This window comes from Nelumbo nucifera, chromosome 5, assembly GCF_055504915.1.
Source record: "Nelumbo nucifera cultivar China Antique chromosome 5, China Antique-T2T, whole genome shotgun sequence".
In the NCBI taxonomy this organism is placed as follows: Eukaryota; Viridiplantae; Streptophyta; class Magnoliopsida; order Proteales; family Nelumbonaceae; genus Nelumbo; species Nelumbo nucifera.
This window is the reverse complement of record NC_142653.1, coordinates 38,353,988-38,372,676: the sequence shown is the minus strand read 5'-3', so window position 1 is coordinate 38,372,676 and position 18,689 is coordinate 38,353,988. Positions and strand designations below refer to the sequence as shown.

General features: G+C 36.3%; 1 protein-coding gene across 2 annotated transcripts; it reads right to left on the bottom strand.

Annotated features, from left to right (window-relative positions):
• Nucleotides 1-338: 338 nt before the first annotated feature.
• On the bottom strand, nt 339-16,934 carry LOC104606693 (nascent polypeptide-associated complex subunit beta-like). 2 transcript variants are annotated; one of them, XM_088888768.1, is made up of 6 exons: nt 16,741-16,934; nt 10,492-10,559; nt 8,508-8,656; nt 8,229-8,285; nt 6,456-6,494; nt 339-684 (listed from the first exon to the last, which is right to left on the bottom strand). In XM_088888768.1, the coding sequence occupies exons 2-6, from the start codon at nt 10,557-10,559 to the stop codon at nt 530-532; spliced, it is 468 nt and encodes a 155-aa protein (XP_088744894.1). In that variant the 5' UTR covers nt 16,741-16,934; the 3' UTR covers nt 339-529. The 2 variants fall into 2 exon arrangements, with proteins under 2 accessions (XP_088744894.1, XP_088744893.1); XM_088888767.1 differs by lacking the exon at nt 16,741-16,934 and adding an exon at nt 16,542-16,667.
• Nucleotides 16,935-18,689: the final 1,755 nt, after the last annotated feature.

Genomic DNA, 18,689 nt, shown 5'->3' with positions numbered 1-18,689 from the left:
CAATCTAAATAAATCATTGCACCTTCCCTTGGGTTATCAAGTTTTTCCCTCTATTTAATTTGCTTCTTTCCTTGGCTTTAGGTTTTTCCATTTAATTTAATATAGAGTTGATTAATGGATTATTCTGGTTCAGTAAGAAATAACTTTGTGCGAGTTTCTGGTTATATTCATCAGTTCAGTTTTGGATTTGTTTTTCCTTTTTTTTTTAACTTGGTCGTTAATCTCATTCTAAGCACTTTTTTTTTGCTTTATAGGGCTACAAATGGGAGGTAACCCATTGCCCCAACCCAGGTCTCTGCTATAACTAATTAGATAAGGTATCAACTGAGCCACCATAGTTGGTTTATATGTTTTTCATAATATATAAACTATATAAAAAGGAAGGTTTGAAGCTTAATAAATAAAAAAGAAAAGAAAATTATTCTACTATTCTACATGTAAAAAAGTAGAAATACAGCATCCCGTGCATCGCACGGGTCACTGCTAGTAAAATTACTAAAAACAAACAGAAGGCTTCTGAAAGACATCTCTAAGAGGGAGGAGCCTCATTAGCAGCAGCTTCAAATGTCTCTCCAGCAACAAGTTCTGGGACGTCATCATCATCTTCCTGTGTTGCAACTGCTCCCGGTACCTGCTTCTGAAACTGCTCTGCAAGCCGCCTCAAATTGTCCAGGTTATCTGGCCCTGTAAGTTAAACAAGGAACCATCAAAAAGGCAAATTCACACGAGTACAAAGTGAATACATTGACCATCTCCCCAGAATGATAACATCTGACACCAATATTCAAATAGGAGCAACAAGATTAATAAACTGGGAACCATATGCTGCTGTAGAACCATGATTTAAATCTAAAATTCTCCACAAAAAAAAAAAAAGTTAGCATCAGGAAATTCAAATGTGCATATTCCACAGTTTATAATTGTTTCAGAGTATATAAGCTACCATGAATTTACACTCTAACCTATTTTTTTTATAGAAATTTACACTCAACCTATTTGCACTCCTATGTTTAAACCAGTGCTAATGAAATTTGCACTGCAATCCATTTGTTTCACCGCAAAATGGATGTGAGAATTCAGGATGAAACATTTCGGCTAATCCACATACAGAGTTTGCAACTTGTACACAGGAAGCCAAAAAAGATGTAATTAAGTTCAACTTGAAAAATCAACTAATCCACATATAATGACTCTTTAACCAACATATGATCGAAAATAAATTCTATATGGTTTCTAAAAGACCTAAATAAATCATTTTCTAGCAAAGACTATTTCAAACAAGAGTCTCATGAAAAAAAAAATACAAGGAAGCTGAGTAAAGAACAAGTCTTAAAAAGAACCGACTTAAACTGCATGAATCATATAAATTCTAAGATTCATGATAGAAGAATGATAAGATTCAAATAAAAAGGATTCAGATACAAAAGTTCAAGCCAAAACCCTTTGAGTAAATGGTTCAAATTGTGAACGGAAATCTTGGGATTGCACTTGCATTTCTTTTTCTGAATCTGCCACCTCAACCACTGAATCTGCCAAAACCCTTGGGAGTAAATAGTTCAAATTGCGAATCAAATCATAAAACATAAGATTTTACTTGCAAAGAGGAAGACAAAGAAAAGAAAAGAAAGTTGGAAAAATCTGATCGGGCATAACCCTTTCTGATATGATTTATATGAGAACAGACTTCCACTGGAACTGAGCAGCTCTCAAGAACGGAAGAAATGGTGAGTCCAGAACTTGGAGGGTGTTTTGTGCCAGTGAGGAAGTAGGAGGAGGAGGTGGTTTTTGAAAGAAAGAGATTCCTCTTTGGGAAAACAGGAGGTCTGGCACTTAAAAACAGAGAGGACAAACGAGCAACTGGGATTCTAAGCAGATTGACAACAGACTGGGTCAAAGGATTCATTGATGACACTGTTCAGGTGGTCACTGCAACTGGATGGAAGGGTGAGATGACGAGTGTAGCGAATATATTCTTCATGGAGAAAAAGTGTAACAACAAAGGCCTTCTCGTCGAGCTGAGTGAGATTTGGAAATGGCAGGCACCAATTGTTTGTTTCCCTGAAACAGGGGGGGAGACTGATCGCAGAAACATTGGAAGAGCTTGCGCAGAGAAGATGGATAGTAGAGAACAGTAACCAAGTAGAAGAAGGGGAAGCTAAACAAAGGTTGGAGTCTTGAAGACAGGAAGAAAACGAACAACCGGTGAGGGGAATGGCTGGGCTTCTCTACTTTTGAGCTAATGGCAGAAGGCAATATAGAGGATCGGAAAAGTAGGAATGTTGTGAAACCAGGAAGAAAAGTGGCAGATTGGCAAGGGGAATTGAATGATGTGATGAAGAATTTTCCTACCAATGAACAGGGGTTTCTGTTTCCATTCCAGCTGAAAGCTTCCATCCTCAACTCTGGAGGAACTCAAGATGAGATTTTCATAGTGAATACCAGGTTCAGAAAGACAGTGATAGAAAACAGGAACCCTTCATGTAATGAAGTAGATGTCAGTGAAGGAAGTTTTGTCAACAGAATAGTCAGATTTCCATTCAACCTTTGGAACGATCATGTTCTCAACCAGGTAGCAGTGATGCGTGGTCGGGCTTTGATGTGCTTGAAGACATCCTTGATGAGAAGTTAATTTCTACAAGTGCGGGTTATCAAAGTCTCTTGTAAAGTGGAAGAATCTACCTCTTTCAGAATGTTCATGGATTACAGCTGAAGATATCATCTCAATCCAGAACTTTATGAGCAACACCATGCCTTTAACTCGCCAGGGTTGATTTCTTTCAAGCCGGGGAGAGATGATGGGGATCAGTCCAGGCACTACAAGACCAGTTCTCGTAAGAAGGCCAACAAACAGGTTCTGATTTGGCATGGAGAAAACTCTTGGGAGCTGAACTGATCTGGTCAGGGGTATTTTTGTCATTTTGACTAGCCCCATGTGGGCTTGGGCTATAGCATCTTGTTCCTCTAGCTCAATAGTGCTTGTCTTTCAATTTTCAGTTTATTTGCATTAGTAGATAAAAAGTTGTGTTTCTTGATGCACAAGACAAGGAGTCGCATCTCTCTCTCTCTCTCTCACACACACACACACACACATTTCTGTCTTCTGATAGTTTGTTCCAGCCCCACTGCATCACTCTTACACACTGCCAAAAAATCTTTTGCCTCCTAGTAGTATATCTCAACCAGCTTCGGTCTAAAAGATCTGCAAACTCAGCCAGGGCCTTCCAAGGAAAAAAATGCTGCCACACAGAGGAAGCAAAGGAACAATGAAAGCAAAAGGTGGTTGGTACTCCCCCCACTCTTCAAGCAAAGGATACAAACATGAGGTGAAATGAACCAATTCTTTTGTATTTTTCTCCTAGTCTTTTGGTTTTAGAAAACTCGAGAAATTTTGAGGTTGACAAGGCACCATTGCTCCCCAAAATTCTTGATTCTGTTTATTCAGACCCCTCTAAATTTGATGCTCGAATCTGACTCCTAACCCTCCAGGACTATTTTCTTTTTTGATCAATACCCTCCAAGACTATTTTATTGTGCTTCTTTTTCTTCATGTTGTGCTCTAACCCTCACCCTCAGCCTTTTTATTGTAAGGAAATCTGGATCAAACCCATCCCTCCCAAGTTGGAAGCTCTTTGTTGGGAAATCTTAGAAAACTAAACACTTTGGACAATCTGCAAAAGAGAAGACTTGGTCTTAATATTTCCCCAAACTGGTATATCCTTTGCAAAGCTAATGGAGAAAGTTATTATCACCTTCTAATCTTCTACCCTTTGGTTGTAGGACTTCAGGAAAAGCTTTTTGGTCTTTTTGGTTGCACGTGGATTGTGCCTTTGCAGATTGGTTGCCTTTTTGACCCTATGACCTTCAGATGACCTAAGAAAAGAGGTAGAGTTTTATGGAGGTGCGCTAGGGTTGCTTTGGTATGGAGGAAAGAAATGCTAAAATTTTTAATGATAAAAGAAAAGAAAAGGACGAGTCTACTGCTTGGGATTACTTACTTAACATGGCTATTATTTGAGCTAAAGCATTGGACCTTTTCTCACAAGTCTCTTATGCAGACATTTGGTGAAATTGGGAATTGATTGCAAAAGGCTCTACTATTAAGAACAAGCCTGTTGTGGATTGGAAGGGCCATGAAGAAGATTTTATCAAGTTAAACTTTAATGGTAACAGCCTAGGTAATCCTGGACCTTCTGGTATAGGGGGAAGTCTTCAAGAATGAAGAGGATCAGATCGTTGCCTTATTCTCTGGTCCTATTGGAGTGAGGGATGTTGTGAGTGTGGAGGAGGTCCAAGAAGTTTTACAGGAAGTACAGATTGCTAAAGAACAGAATGTTGGGAGATTGCTGATTGAAAATTTGTAATCAGACAGCTGAAGGAACCAGAGACTGTAGCTTGGTCCTTTTAGGGGGGCATGAGAAAATTCAAGTGGCAAACTTCAAATTTAAAGGTGAGAGTCCAATGGAAAGGAGATCAGTCAGTTGGCAAATTCTTTAGATAAGCAAGGGATGTACAAGGACCAATTATTTTGGGCTCAATGGTAATTATATTGTGCTTCTGAGGCTGCAGCATCTTGTGCAATGTGGGAAGTTTTCATTGTGTAACTAACCCTTTTGATTGATTATTGTCATCTGTCAAAAAAAAAAAATCAGCTAATGGGTCCACAAATGCATTGGCAAAACAAGGGGTGAAAAGAGAAAATTTGTTTTAGGGGGTGGGAGGGGGATCCTTTATTTATTGGTAGTGGGGGAACCCTTGGAGGTATACAGCTTATGCATTGACCACCCCAATGTCTAAGTTGTAGCCAAAAGCATACAACTCTAAATTGTAAATTTAATAAAACATTGTTGCAACTCATCAGAAAAAAGACTTTGACAACTATGATCAGAAACCAGGAGCTTGTGAACAAGTGGTGTAGTCAATCCCTCCTCTAAAGTCTACAAATATGTTGTTTCTATTATATAAGAATTTTAAAGGAGTTATTTTGTAATGTGTCTCTCCCTTTCTCTTTTTTTCCTTTGTAAAAGTGCTAACTCACTCCCCCCACCAATATGTTTGATCTGAAACCCTTTTACTTTTCTTTCCCTTGTCCCATTTAGGATTTGAATTCCCTCTTTCTCACAACATGAAGATCATGAGACACTTTCTCCTTCCATCCTATATCACTAGCACACCTATTTTTCTAACAATTCATTTCTCACAAAAATAAACTTCTTGAAAGTTAAAATGTCATGAAAATGAACCCCTCTAAACTAAATGCATTCCTTTGTGCATTCTTGATTCTTCCCCACCTAAGCAAAACCACTTGAAACGCAATTCAACCTCCAAAGTGGGGACCATCTAGGCATGTGAAGAAAGCAAAATCTGCTTTCCACAAGTTATCAACATCAGTGTTGCCTGAAGGTAGAGCTTTTGGATGAGCTATCACTCTTTCATTTCTTGCCTCATATGTGCAAGCACCCATTGAAGTACAGAAGTGTTACTGAAAGGGGCACAAAAAAAGGGACATTCAAACACTGGTCCAAGTGTCCAAAATCGTCTCTTTGCTTGCTGTAAGTTAAAGCATATAAGAAGGATGGCTCCACACACAACATGCTTAAACGATATATGAGAGGTTAGTTCATATTGAAGCCTCAAATATTTTACATGAGTTTACTACTTTTTGCATACTACACCAGGGGCAGCAACCAACAATGCAAGAACACGGTTCTCATTTTAGATCAAGCTTGAAGCCCTAGTACAAGAGAAACCACATTTTAGATTTCACATCCAAATTATTGAGTTGGAAAGACACCAAGGATCCCGACTGCATTGACAACAAAATCAAAGGAATTATACTCAAGAGAAGAAATAAAAAGGTTTTATCTCATTTGCTTTTATTTTATTCGAATTGTTGTGTTTCACATTTCATGTACAAAATCGGTCAATGATGTCATTTCCCAATACTTGTAACTTGTACAAATTAATAAGAGGAATTATACTCAAGAGAAGAAAGAAAAAAGTTTTATCTCATTTGCTTTTATTTTATATCAATAAAAAATACATTTTCTATTTGCATTGTTGTGTTTCACGTTTCATGCACAAAATCGGTCAACGATGTCATTTCTCAAAACTTGTAACTTGTACAAATTAATCAAATTTCTTAAAACGTACGATTTTTTTACAATGATTTGTTAAAACACAAAAAATGTACATATTTAAAAAAAGCTCAATACTATAAAATATACTCTAAGAGTTAATGCTTTATACTATAGAAGGTTCCAAGCAGTGCCAGTGTCATACAGGTATGTATCCTGTAATACACATTCAATATCTGGATGTCAAAGGGTAGAACCATGAAAGGTTGTAATCAAATGTTATCAATCAAATAAAAGCACCTTTCAATACAGTCATGACATAAAGAACATTGGACAAATAACACATGAATTTGGAATACAAAAGATAAAAAAGGCACATACCCAAATGGTTGATGATCCCTGGGAGAAGATCTTGCAATTCTGTAATAGAAAAGATCAAATTATAGCTACTGCAGCTATATAAAATAAACAGAGAATATATAATGGCTTGCCCACAAGTAAGAATGGTGGTCCCTCCTCTCACTCACAGAAGGATAAATAATAAACTTAAGCAACCATAGCCAACAGCAAGCATTATTACAACCATTTTATTGTACAAGCAGATCGTATTCTGGAATTAAGTGAGTAATAGCAAAAGACAAAATTCCCATTAAATATTTATGCATACCATTGGGAGCTAAAGAATCATCTTGCTCAATTTAGGATCCAGTGTTAGAGAACTCTAGCAAATACCTTTCCCTTACCTGTCTAAAGGAGGCTCACCCTAATCACAAGCACTTTAGCTAACCATCCAATTTAATACTTTCTTCTCTTCCCCATACTGGCCAAAGGGAGGTAAAAAGCTCAGCTTGAAAAGAGGAGCCCAAGTTTAACCTTGTTGATTGGAGTAAGGTGTGCTTTCCTAAATCTGCTGTTGGGTTGGGAACTAGGACATTCCAAGAAGTGAATCAGGCTCCAGTTGGAAAGGGAATCAAGGTAAGCTTTCCTAAAAGCTGACCTTGGAAAGGGAATCAAAAAAGTCCAAGTTCGGCTCTAGTTAAGGAGGATGGAATCCAAATTCAGACAAACAACCTTGGTTGCTCATCTTGGAAGAGTATTGAATGTTTCTGTGAAATTTGGGTACCCAGAGCGCTCTATCAGCAGATCTTTGTAACACTGATCAAATGATGCCTCCTGATTGGCAGCCACTGCAATGGAAGCTGGACGAGGTCAGCAACCTGAAACATTATGATGACAACTGACAGCATCTGGATATGGGAGCACAGTGGATGTTTCTCGATCAGGAGGCAGATTATAGAACCTAAACATTCTCATTTCCCTAGTAGAATTGAATGGAAAGCAAATGTACCATAAAAACTCGCTTTCTTGGTGTGGACAACAGCATTTGTCAAATGTCATACCAAGGATAAGCTGATAAAGAGGGGCATGGAATCTAACACAAAAGGCTGTGATTTCTGTAATGGTGAGCTTGAATCAGGTGACCATCTGCTTCTACATCATTGAGTCAGTAATAGATCCCAGTGGTGCTTTTTAAATGCTCTCAAGTTGTGTCAGTGTTATCAACACACAATATTGGAAGTTCTCTTCCATTGGCAAGTTGATTTCTTCAAGAAGGGCAGGCCTCTATGGAAAACCATTTTCACTGGTATAATTTGGTCCTTTTGGATGGACTGCAATGCAATTATCTTCCACAGATACTCCCTCAGAAAGAAGAAATGATGAGGAACAATATTAGTATTAGATGGTGGTTCTCCATGAGGGCAGAGTTTGCAGATATCCTCTTGATGACCTGGGCCTAATTTTAAGAGAGTTTTTTTTTCAATACCTATTAAGTAGTTTGCTTTTGCATAGGTCATCTAATACGACTCACTCTATAGGTGACTTTGCCTAGTGAATCTTTTGTGTAAAGCCTTTTTAAACGAATGGTACCTGATCTTCCCAATAAATATATATCACATTAACCAGACATGAATATTACAAACATAATTTTCAGGGTACGGTAAAAAAATTAAACAACCTAAAATACTAGGCTTAGCACATAAATCCAAGAATGACCACCATTCTTGTGAAGCAATTCATGACATATTTGCACATACTGAAATTCAAAAAAGACAAAACTGCATTGTTCTAAATAAAGAGAGTAGTAAAGAATACTTTTTGTCTGAGGAGAGCCACTGACAACCCAAGTGTTGGCAGCAATTGAGGCTTGAACTGAAATAGGAGAAAAGTAAGTATTAGAATGAGAAAACACATAAAGTTGGCAATGATTGATAAATGTTTTAGGGTCCTCTTCATGGTGGGTTATCACCAGTATTTTAAAAACCACAGAACTGAAAACATGCAGTGAGGCTTATATCAAGGAATGGCTCAAGAAAAACGCCTTGAGGCCCACAACTGAAAATATATAGCATATTCTTGAACATTAAGTATTACCTTTAGGGTTCAAAAACTGGATGACTATATCATCCTTAAAAATGTTGACTTCCTCGATAGCAGGGATAGCATTCACCCCTATTCTTTTCAGGGTACTTTGAAGCCTTTTGTCATCTGTGGTTGTAGTCTTATGAATCGCCTTCTTTTTTCTGTAATCAAAAGCATAATACATGGTTCATAAACACAACAGACAAGTTTGAAAACTAGATACAGGTCTACAACAGATAAACTGATAATTGCAATAACTAAAGAACAGAAACCAAGAGTTAAAAACAAAAAAGAACCAGTTTCGGTTTCCAAGACAAATAATCAAATACCATAGAGCCTTCATTAAACCAAATTCATTTCCATCAATGACAGCTGACAGACAATTGCAATAGATTTTAAAGAAGATATGTAAACCTCCAACTATGCAGCCAATTCTTGGAGGAGGTAGCTGGGGACATAGTTGTCAAGGAGTCTAGGCGATTCTGAGCACAGTGTGGCACCTAGTTGCCTAGTCAACTAGCAGGTATCTAGGCAAGCGTAAGTGATGAGAATTTAATAAGATAAAAATCCAAACCATGGCTAGTTCCCTAGTTTTAATTACCATTGAGCATGCATATTAATTGAAAAAGTACCAATTCTCCTTATTAATAAAATTAGATATCCTCTCATAACATGGCAAAGCAACTTTTTTTATCAGCAACTCAAAGAATTTTATTAAAACTTAGAGAAAAAGAGAATACAACAAGTTGTTAGGAATAGAACCCTTCACAACAAAAAGACCCACCACCCTTTTAACATTGAGGCCAAAACAAATGATGTCTATATACTCCTTGCTTAGGTAACCCATCTTGACTATATACCCCTTCTTTTTTCAACCAACCAATGACTAACATGGCAAATCATCATATCTAGGACAACAGTATTTCAAATATATTAGTTTCAATATTTTCAAAAATAATACTAATATAATAAGTATTAAATAGAGCAATTTCATATCAAATTAGCAACTAAAGAAGGCTATAATTTTATAAGATAAAAAGTAAACGAAAAAAAAAAAGAAACAAGGGTGGACCCGTTGATTTATCTAATGTAAGGCAGAGGAAGAAAACAGAACAAACAAAAACAAAGCAACTTTTTTATACTTCCCTTCTTTCTTTTTCTCTACTCAACACCCATGGTTCTTTTAAATGTATTATCAGACAAAATCAAAGCAACTTCTTTATAAATGTATTAACAGACATATCAGTAAGGTGTAGCATTATCAATAATATTATAATAAGGTGCATGCTTTGTCATTTGTCACCTAGGCCAGCGCTTTATTGCCTAGGCAAAAGCCTAGTTGCCTAGACAGGTGTGTTGTTGCCATAAGTCATGGCTTTCCGGTGAGACACCCAGCCAAAGAAACTTTGCACCACTCATTGAATTCTTCAAGGAAACTTTGCATTCAATGCCTCTATGGAAGAAACTATTTTCCCATTATAATACCGGCAGGTCAAGAAGATGAGCACATCATCAAACTGTTGTGCATACAATGGGTTGCACAACACTGTTAATAGCTGTCAGAAACATTTACATCCAAAAGTTATATAAAATGCAACCCTTAACAAGGAAGAAACAAGACTCTGAAAGTTTGTTGTTTTTAAATAGCACCATACAATCAAGTAATATGACAAGAGGCAACATTTCACAAATAGCCTGCATTAAAAGTAGGATAAGTAACCAAATTCAAGATAACCAACCCATCCATGATGTGCCTATTCATTGAAGAGCACAAATCCGTTTGTAGTTGTGCAGTATAAAATCCTAAAAGTTACTAAACTTCCACAAAAAAAGAAGTTAGCTAACCAAATTGGTTTGCTCTAGAAACTCTTGTTATGAAAGTGCAGAATCTATGCTCTGGCCACATTTTAAAAGATTACAAGGTGCATTTTAAACTCTAAGGATCATCAAACATATTTTAAAAGAATAGTAAGAAACAAAATAGTATGCAACACACCTTCGCATGCTACCCTTTCCACCGGTGCGAACTGCACCGGCCATCTTCATAAGCTTTTCGCGATTCATCTGCAAATTAACAATGTATCAGGGTGCTATAAAAACCTAATGCTATTATAACATCATAATTGTTTGCATTTTAAATAAAAACGTAACAGGACAAACAGAATCCATACACAGAAAAGGCAGATGCTCAAGGAAACCAAGAATGCAAAAACAGGTAAAAAGAACAAAAATAAGAGAAGGGCAACCAACAAGGCTAATCAAGATAAGAAATTAGTGTGCAGTTATGGACTAAAAATTTCCAAATAGGTACCACATCCCTCTGCAAGATAAGAGAAGGGCAACCAACAAGGCTAATCAAGATAAGAAATTAGTGTGCAGTTATGTTATGGACTAAAAATTTCCAAATAGGTACCACATCCCTCTGCATCATCTAAGTTCCGTAACCTTTTTTTATCAGCAAATAAATTTACTAATTAATGTCTGATATAAATATATGGTTTTAGCTAAATTTACTAAATAATGCCTGAGATAAATGCATGGTTTTAGCTACACAATAGACCAAAAAAACCATCAGAAAAGCAGCTTGCCCACACTATTTGGGTTTGTCATCCCCTTTTTTTGCTATTACAGATTACAATATTGCCCAACATAATATGGATATATCTGCTCCTTGTTTGACTTTCTTTGCCCAAGAAATGGCCAACAAAGAGTCTCCCTCTACTTCTGTATTGCTAGTTTTACTCCTTGTAAGAGAGCCATTATTTCATCCTTAACCGAGTCTCCAAATCCAACTGGCCCCAAGAATGAGGCCAGTACTGCTCCTTGATGGTTTCTGAAGACTCCCCTATACCTGACCTCCCCTGATTCCCAAAAGATGTGCCATCAAAATTTAGTTTCAGCTTATTTGGCCCAGGAGGTTTCCATTCCATTCTCATTGCTTCTTTGTATGTATCTGTTTGTACCACTTCAGCCCATTTCCATAATAAGTCATTTGTAGAGACATCTCTGCAGATTTCCATTATTGTTGCCCCATGTGCAGATCTAACCTTTATGGTTTCAATCAATGTTCAGAGAACCAGACCAGGCATAGAACCAGAGAAGGGAGAGGTTCACAGGTAAGAGGTTCAACCGGGCTCAAACCAGAGGTCAAACCGTGATGACATGGCATATATGTAATTATGTATATATGCTATGGGTTATATAAATACTATATATAATATATTTTACAACTTTTAATATACTTAAATATAGGAGTGGGCAAGAAAAACCGAAAAAACAAACCGACCGGAACCGAATCGAAAATTTGGTTAACCAAACTGGTCGGTTCAGTTTCAGTTCGATATTTTAAAAAAACCAAAGATACCAGTTCGGTTTCGGTTAACCAAAATAGAAAACCAGCAATTAACCGAACCGACCAGTATACATACATACATATATATATATATATATATATATATATATATATATATATGTATATTATAGATATTTTATATTTTCTATACTATCAATTAATAAATATGAATTATATATAAAGATATATTTATAATATATAATATATTATTTATTATTTAAAATATAATATTTTATATATATAATTCTAGTGTTTTATTATATATTTATATATTTTTTATAATATATATTGAAAAAATAAAAAAAACCAATGAACTGAACCGGTCAACCAGTTAACCGATTGGCTTTGGTTTGGTTTCAATTACCGGTTTTTCAAAAACTGGTAACCTCGATTCGGTTTCAACAACAAGCCCACAGTTCAATTAACCAAACCGTGAGCACCCCTACTTAAATATGGTGGATGCATGGCAAATTCCTTATTTTTTAAAGCAAATGAGTTCAAGTCTCATAATTTACATTTTCTTTAAAATACGTGTCTAATAAAGTAATTGATACAATAAAGAGTCATTAAATAGCACAAGTAAAGATGTGGACTAGTGCTAACTAAGCAATATATGAAAATAAGAGGTCATGAGTTCAATTCTTCTCAAACTCATTTTAAAATTTCAAGTATTTAATGGCTCGGGCGGTTTCATGAAACTGGCAACAGTTCACTGGTTTTTTAGTTAAATTGACCGATCAGCCAAATTTCCCCAAGTCACGATTTAATTGATCCAACTAGCCAATCTGGTCTAGTTTTCTAAACATTGGCTTCAACCACTTACTCAGATTTAGTCCTCCTGGAAAATCTTCATTCTTCCCAAGTAATCCATACTAGGACTGCTCTTGTTGTTCTCCACAAGCATCTTCCTCTTTTCTTCTATTGCCTCAAGAAACTAGACTTGAACAAACTAACCGCATCTTGTGGGGGAACTCATCTACAACCAAAGAGAGGCTAGAAGTAATCCCAAATATGAGTCACAAAAGAACAAGAGATTAGTAAATGAGGAAGGGTCTTACCACTAGACTTACAAAGGAAACACACATGAGGAGAAAGACAATTGTTTCACCTTCTTTTCAATAGCATGTCATAGGTGTGAATCTTTCCAAGGAATATTTCTCAACAAAGAGACTAGACTTTAGGAGGAATTGGTTTGCACTGAATTCCTCTCTATGGGAAATTCACCTCAAAGATTTTGAATTGATGAAAAGGTTAAAGAAGGAAGAGCAAGAGAAGAGGCCATCAGGTGAGGGGCACCAAACTCTACCATCCAAGAGATTTTGATACAAAAAGACCTTTTCCAAAAGCGAGAGTAGGAATGATAAGTGATTGACACTCAATATCTCTCAAACCCCTTCTAAACCCAAAGACCCAATTTAAGCCATGTTCTTAGGGTAAGCCACATCTAGAAGCAATGCTTTAAAAGCACAAGGCGCAAAAAAGGCGTAGGGGCCAATTTGTGCCCGAGGCACAAGGCACAAGGTGAGGTGCACGCCATTTTGAAGCAAGGTCCAAAAATACAAAAGAAAAGCTAATAGATAAAAAAAAATCAGAAATTTCAAAAAAAAAGCCAAATTTTCAAAAAGAATAATAAAATATTAATATAATATTAATAAAAAATATAAACTTAAATTTTAAAATAAACATTTTAAAAACCTATTATCTAAAATTAAAATACATAAACATAACATGTAAATAATGATTTTATAATTTTTATTACCTTTTAAGAAGATATTTTATTAAGATGAATGAATGAGCAACATTAGCAAATAGGGGGCTTTTAAATCACTGTTTAAAAGCAGGTTCATTCTTAAGGCTGCGTTTTTTGCGGTGTAAAACCTGGTTCGGTGTAGTTTTACACTCTAGATCACTTTTGTACACGTTTGGTTGGGATGTAAACTAATAACGGTTATCGATGTAAATGACCATTTTAACATACTTTTACATCGAGAATCAATGTGAAAATTACATCGAAAAAATCGATGTAAAAATCTATCGAGCTTTCCATCAATATAAAACTAATGTCTCTCTTCCTCCGAGAAACTACTCCATCAACGTTGTACTTCTTCCCTCCCTCCCTCCTCCCTCTCTCTCTACTGCTAGTCCTTTCATGTAATACTCAAGCTTGTCTACCACACTCTCCGGAATAGACACCAAAACCCTCACATTGTTTATGTTGCCAATAATCAGCAAAAACAGGCAATATATTTCACTTGCAAGAGGACCCATGTGTAGTGGCTTCCCTTCTCTAAAGTCCAACTCTTCTAACCCTAATCTAGACCACTGAGAGATGACCAAACTCGTCGAAAGGTTGGGCTTCGACCACCATTCCTCCAACAGATCCACCATTGGCCTTATGTAGTCGTCGACCAAAGATGCTTTCGCCTCCTACACCAGTCCACCCCATTGTTCACTCCAAATGCATATAAAATATCCACCGATGTTTTACATAGTTCTTCCAAACGTAGAAGAGTGTAAAAGGTGCATTTGGCCTATTCGCCTTTTACGCTGACACATCTAACCATTCTAAATTTACATCGATCGACTTTTGTATTTACATCACTTCCAAACACAGCCTAAGGTTTGTTAATGAATAAAGTATAGGGAATTGCACTTTGAGTGGCAAATCCCCAAGCCAAAGGTCTTCCCAAAATAAGGCTCTATTCCCACAACCCACACCAAAACAGATAAAGTTGAGAAAGGTAGGCAATACAATACCTCAGAGACTGCTTTCCAAGGGGAATTTGAAGCAATGTAAGACGCAAGTTTTGTATTCCAGCCATTGTCCGCTACACCATGAATGCTTCCAATGACCTTGTGCCATAGTCTATCTCCCTCTAAGGGAAATATCCAAAGCCACATTCCTAGAAGAGTTGCTTTCCTTTTAATCAAATACCTAATACCCAAACTCCTTGCTCCTAAGATTTACACACGGGTTCCCACTTCACTAAATCATCTTTCTTTTCCTCACCTGGCTCCAACAAAAAATCCCTCATCATTTTTTCTAGCTGCTTAGCTTTTTTATTGGGAATTTAAAGGTGGATAGGTAATAAGTGGGCAAATATATTTAAAATACTATTGCATTTTTAAGATATGACGATTTGCCATGTTTTTAGAAGAAACTTAACGATTTTATAAACAGAATTGCTATTTTCAATTAATATGCATGCTCATTGGCATACAAAACTAGGGAACTAACCAAAATTTAGTTTCTCATTTAATAAAATTTTTATCACCTATGCAACTAACCACCCATTGTCTCCAAAAGTCATCTATACACCTTGAAAACTCTGATAAAAATACAACCTAGCAGACCTAATCTTTTATAGACATTAAACCTAATAACTTATAGCAAAGTTGTCAAGTTGTTGGCCGGATACCTCACCTTAATGCCTTGATTTACAGCAACTACGCACCTACCTAGGCAACTAGACATCCAACATGCACCTGAAAGGTCTAACAAAACCCAATAACCCTAAGCACAGATTAAACCAGAACAAGAGGCAGACTCATCTTACATAGAAGGCAGAAAAATATTAATTGTTGGTGCATGGGAAGAATCAACAAAATCCAACTAGCAGACACAAAAGAATCAAGCTAAAACAAAGGCCCAATAATAAAACACCATTTTGATGGTTTCATACAATAACTTAACCTGATCTCTAATCTTTCACAAAACCCCAATGCCAGAGTGCCAAGGAGACCTGCCCACCCTACATCAGAAATTTGGACATCTTAAAGGTAGTTTCTATGGCAAGCTTTTGACATGTGCTCCCTAAGTGAACCATTAAGTCTGGTGGATCAAATGATAGTGATTCAACCATTCAGTACGACAATTTGAAACCATGTAATTGTACACATTACAGGAAGATTTTACAAAGATGGTTGTTAGTTTTTTGTTTTGGCCACAGGGTACAAATGCTTGGGAAACAAAAAAGACAAACTAAAAATAAGCAACCACAACACACAAACAGAAGCCTCAAAACAAAAAACGAGAATGAATGGTGTTTTGGAAGGGGAATGGAAACTATAGCATAAGCACAGTTACTGTAAACGTATACCAGGCTCGGTAGTTAAATAGCAATGACAAAGGCATGTAAGTTCTAAATGACAAAGTACCCATATTCTTTTCAAGTAAATTTAACCAAAAGTTGATTCTTCAATCTTACAAAATGACAAAGAAAGATCAATTAAGGACCTGTTTGGTTCAAGGGAATAGAGGTCTGGAATCCGATTCAAACTGTTTGGTTGTGTTTGGTTGAGCGGAATCGAAACTCATTCCCGTTGTATTTGAGGGAATGGCCATTCCCTCCCCTCCCTTGGAAATAAAATCCCATTCTAGTTTATTCCAATTCCCATTTCGATTCCTATCTGAACCAAACAGAACCATTCCGATTCTGATTCCAACTGCGAACCAAACGGACCATAAATATTGACAAATACAAGAAAACGAACATCGAAGGGATAAAATAATTTGCTCACGTACACAGGGAGGTTAAATCAAAAGGTTCGCCGGCTAAACTTGAAACCAAGTTAGTCATTTAAACACACAGATACACATGGTAATGCTTGATATATATCAAGCAAAACTGAAGAATGCAGCGGCATGCAATGTCTATTAGAAAAAGCTCCAACAGCTATAAACCCTAACCGACCTGCAAATTTTCCTCAATTATTTACATCCGAAGGAATACTCCAAACAATCAAGCAAGATCAAGCTATATTATCAGCTTAAACATGAGTTCCAATAACAACGACAAATCAGAAATCTGATATCACCGAAACGAACAAGAGAAGTCTTCAAGAAAGAAAAACTGAAGCACTAATTTTGAAGGACTCAGAGTAGAGCTTAACCTGAACTGTGCTTTTCAAAATTTGCTCGATGCAAAACCATGAAAAACCCTGGTCCGGCAATGACAAGGGCACCCCGCCCCTTATCTGAAAATTGAACCGCTCAAACCCTAGCCTCTCTTTATTTTCCTACTATACCCATACAAGAGGACCATGAACCGGTGCCGAAGAGGCGAGCATAAGCTGGTTTGACATTTGAGGCATAAGACACAAAGTATAAAATTTATAATTTTTTAATTTTATGTATATTAATGTAATGTTTGTGTTATCGGTCAAATTTCTTAAACTACTTTTATGCGTTTAGCTAATTGATTAAATTCTATCTTTGTTTTTTTTTTATTTTTGCAGCGGGATTTAATTCTATTTTGTTGTTTATATATTGATTAACTTTATCTTTATTGTTTAGTATTGTCTTAAAGTATCTTTTAGAAGTGTCAATTAGACGGATTGATCCAATCCAATCCAGTCCAATGTGAGTTCACTTATAAATGGATTAGACCCAATCCAGTCCAAATCTAATTCAATCCATTAAAATGTAAATAAATTGGATTGGGTTCAACCGAAACTGAATAAAATATAAAAAATTATATAAAATCATTTTTAGCATTGAAAAAGCACTTTTGTAAAAGTATTTTGATAAAAATATTTTTCACAATTGAAAGTACTTTGAAAAAATGCTTTTGTAAAAGTACTTTCGTAAAACTACTTTTATAAAAGTACTTCCGTATAAGTGTTTTTATAAAAGTACTTTCATAAAAGTACTTTTGTAAAAGTGCTTTCATAAAAGTTCTTCCGTAAAAGTTTTTTTTTTTGTAAAAGTGATTTCATAAAAGTGCTTTCATGTAAAAGTAAAAAGTGCTTTTACAAAACTTCTATAAAAGTGCTTTCATAAAAATATTTTTCACAAAAGTACTTTTATAAAAATATTTTCACAAAAGTGCTTTCGTAAAAGTACTTTCATAAAAGCGATTTTATGTTGTTTTCAGTTTTGATTGATTTCAAATTGGACAAGGGTTTGGTCTCATGATCGGATTATTGAAAAATTGGTTTAAGTCAATTCAAACCAATAAAAATATGGACCAATTTATTTTGGGTTGGTACTATCCAATAATTATAATGGACCGTCCAAATCCAATTTGATAAAGTTTGGATCAGATTGGATCCAAACCAAAACCGGTCAATTGACACCCCTAGCTTTAAGTTTTCTAACAATTGTCTAAAACTTCTCTTACTATTAACTTTTGTTACATATGACATCACGTGATTGATAAAAATTTTGAAAGTTCCTAAAATACCCTTTTTGACAAATTGTCAAAGTCCTCGCTTTCCCTACTTCTCCCCCAAGGTTATTCTTCGTGGGAAAGTATGACAATGCTTCCGTCGTCACTATAGCTACCATCAGCGATTGTGATGCCTTTCCCAATCCCAAACTTGAGAGCATGGTTTTTAAAAAGAACTAGTGACCGAACCGATCAGGGGTCCGGTTATCGGTTCGAATAGTCCGACTGTTCGACCTGAACGGCTGGCCCGTTCTGACAAAAAAAATAAAAAAAAAGATTTAAAAATTGGAAAACGATCAATACGGTTAACCGGCCGGTTCAGCGGTTTGCTGACCAAAATCAACGATTTTGGAGAAAAACGGAACCAGTCAAGTGACAGGTTCCCGATTTTTCTGGTCCGGTTCGGTTTTGAAAACAGTGCTTGAGAGAACAGTGGAAGCAATATAAACTCTTATGAAGTTGGATCGACTCTAGCCATTCAAACACAGTGCATTTTTTCAGCCACAAGAGTCTCATCGATTCCAACCAACCTCTTATGTGGCCGAACAAAGAATAAAAGATTAGGGAAATTTGTAGGTCCGCAATGTCAATAGTTTTTGGCAACCTCATCTCTGCAATTTTCACTTTTTTTTTTTGCATTGGTGGGTTTTATGTCAAGAGCCATGACAGGAG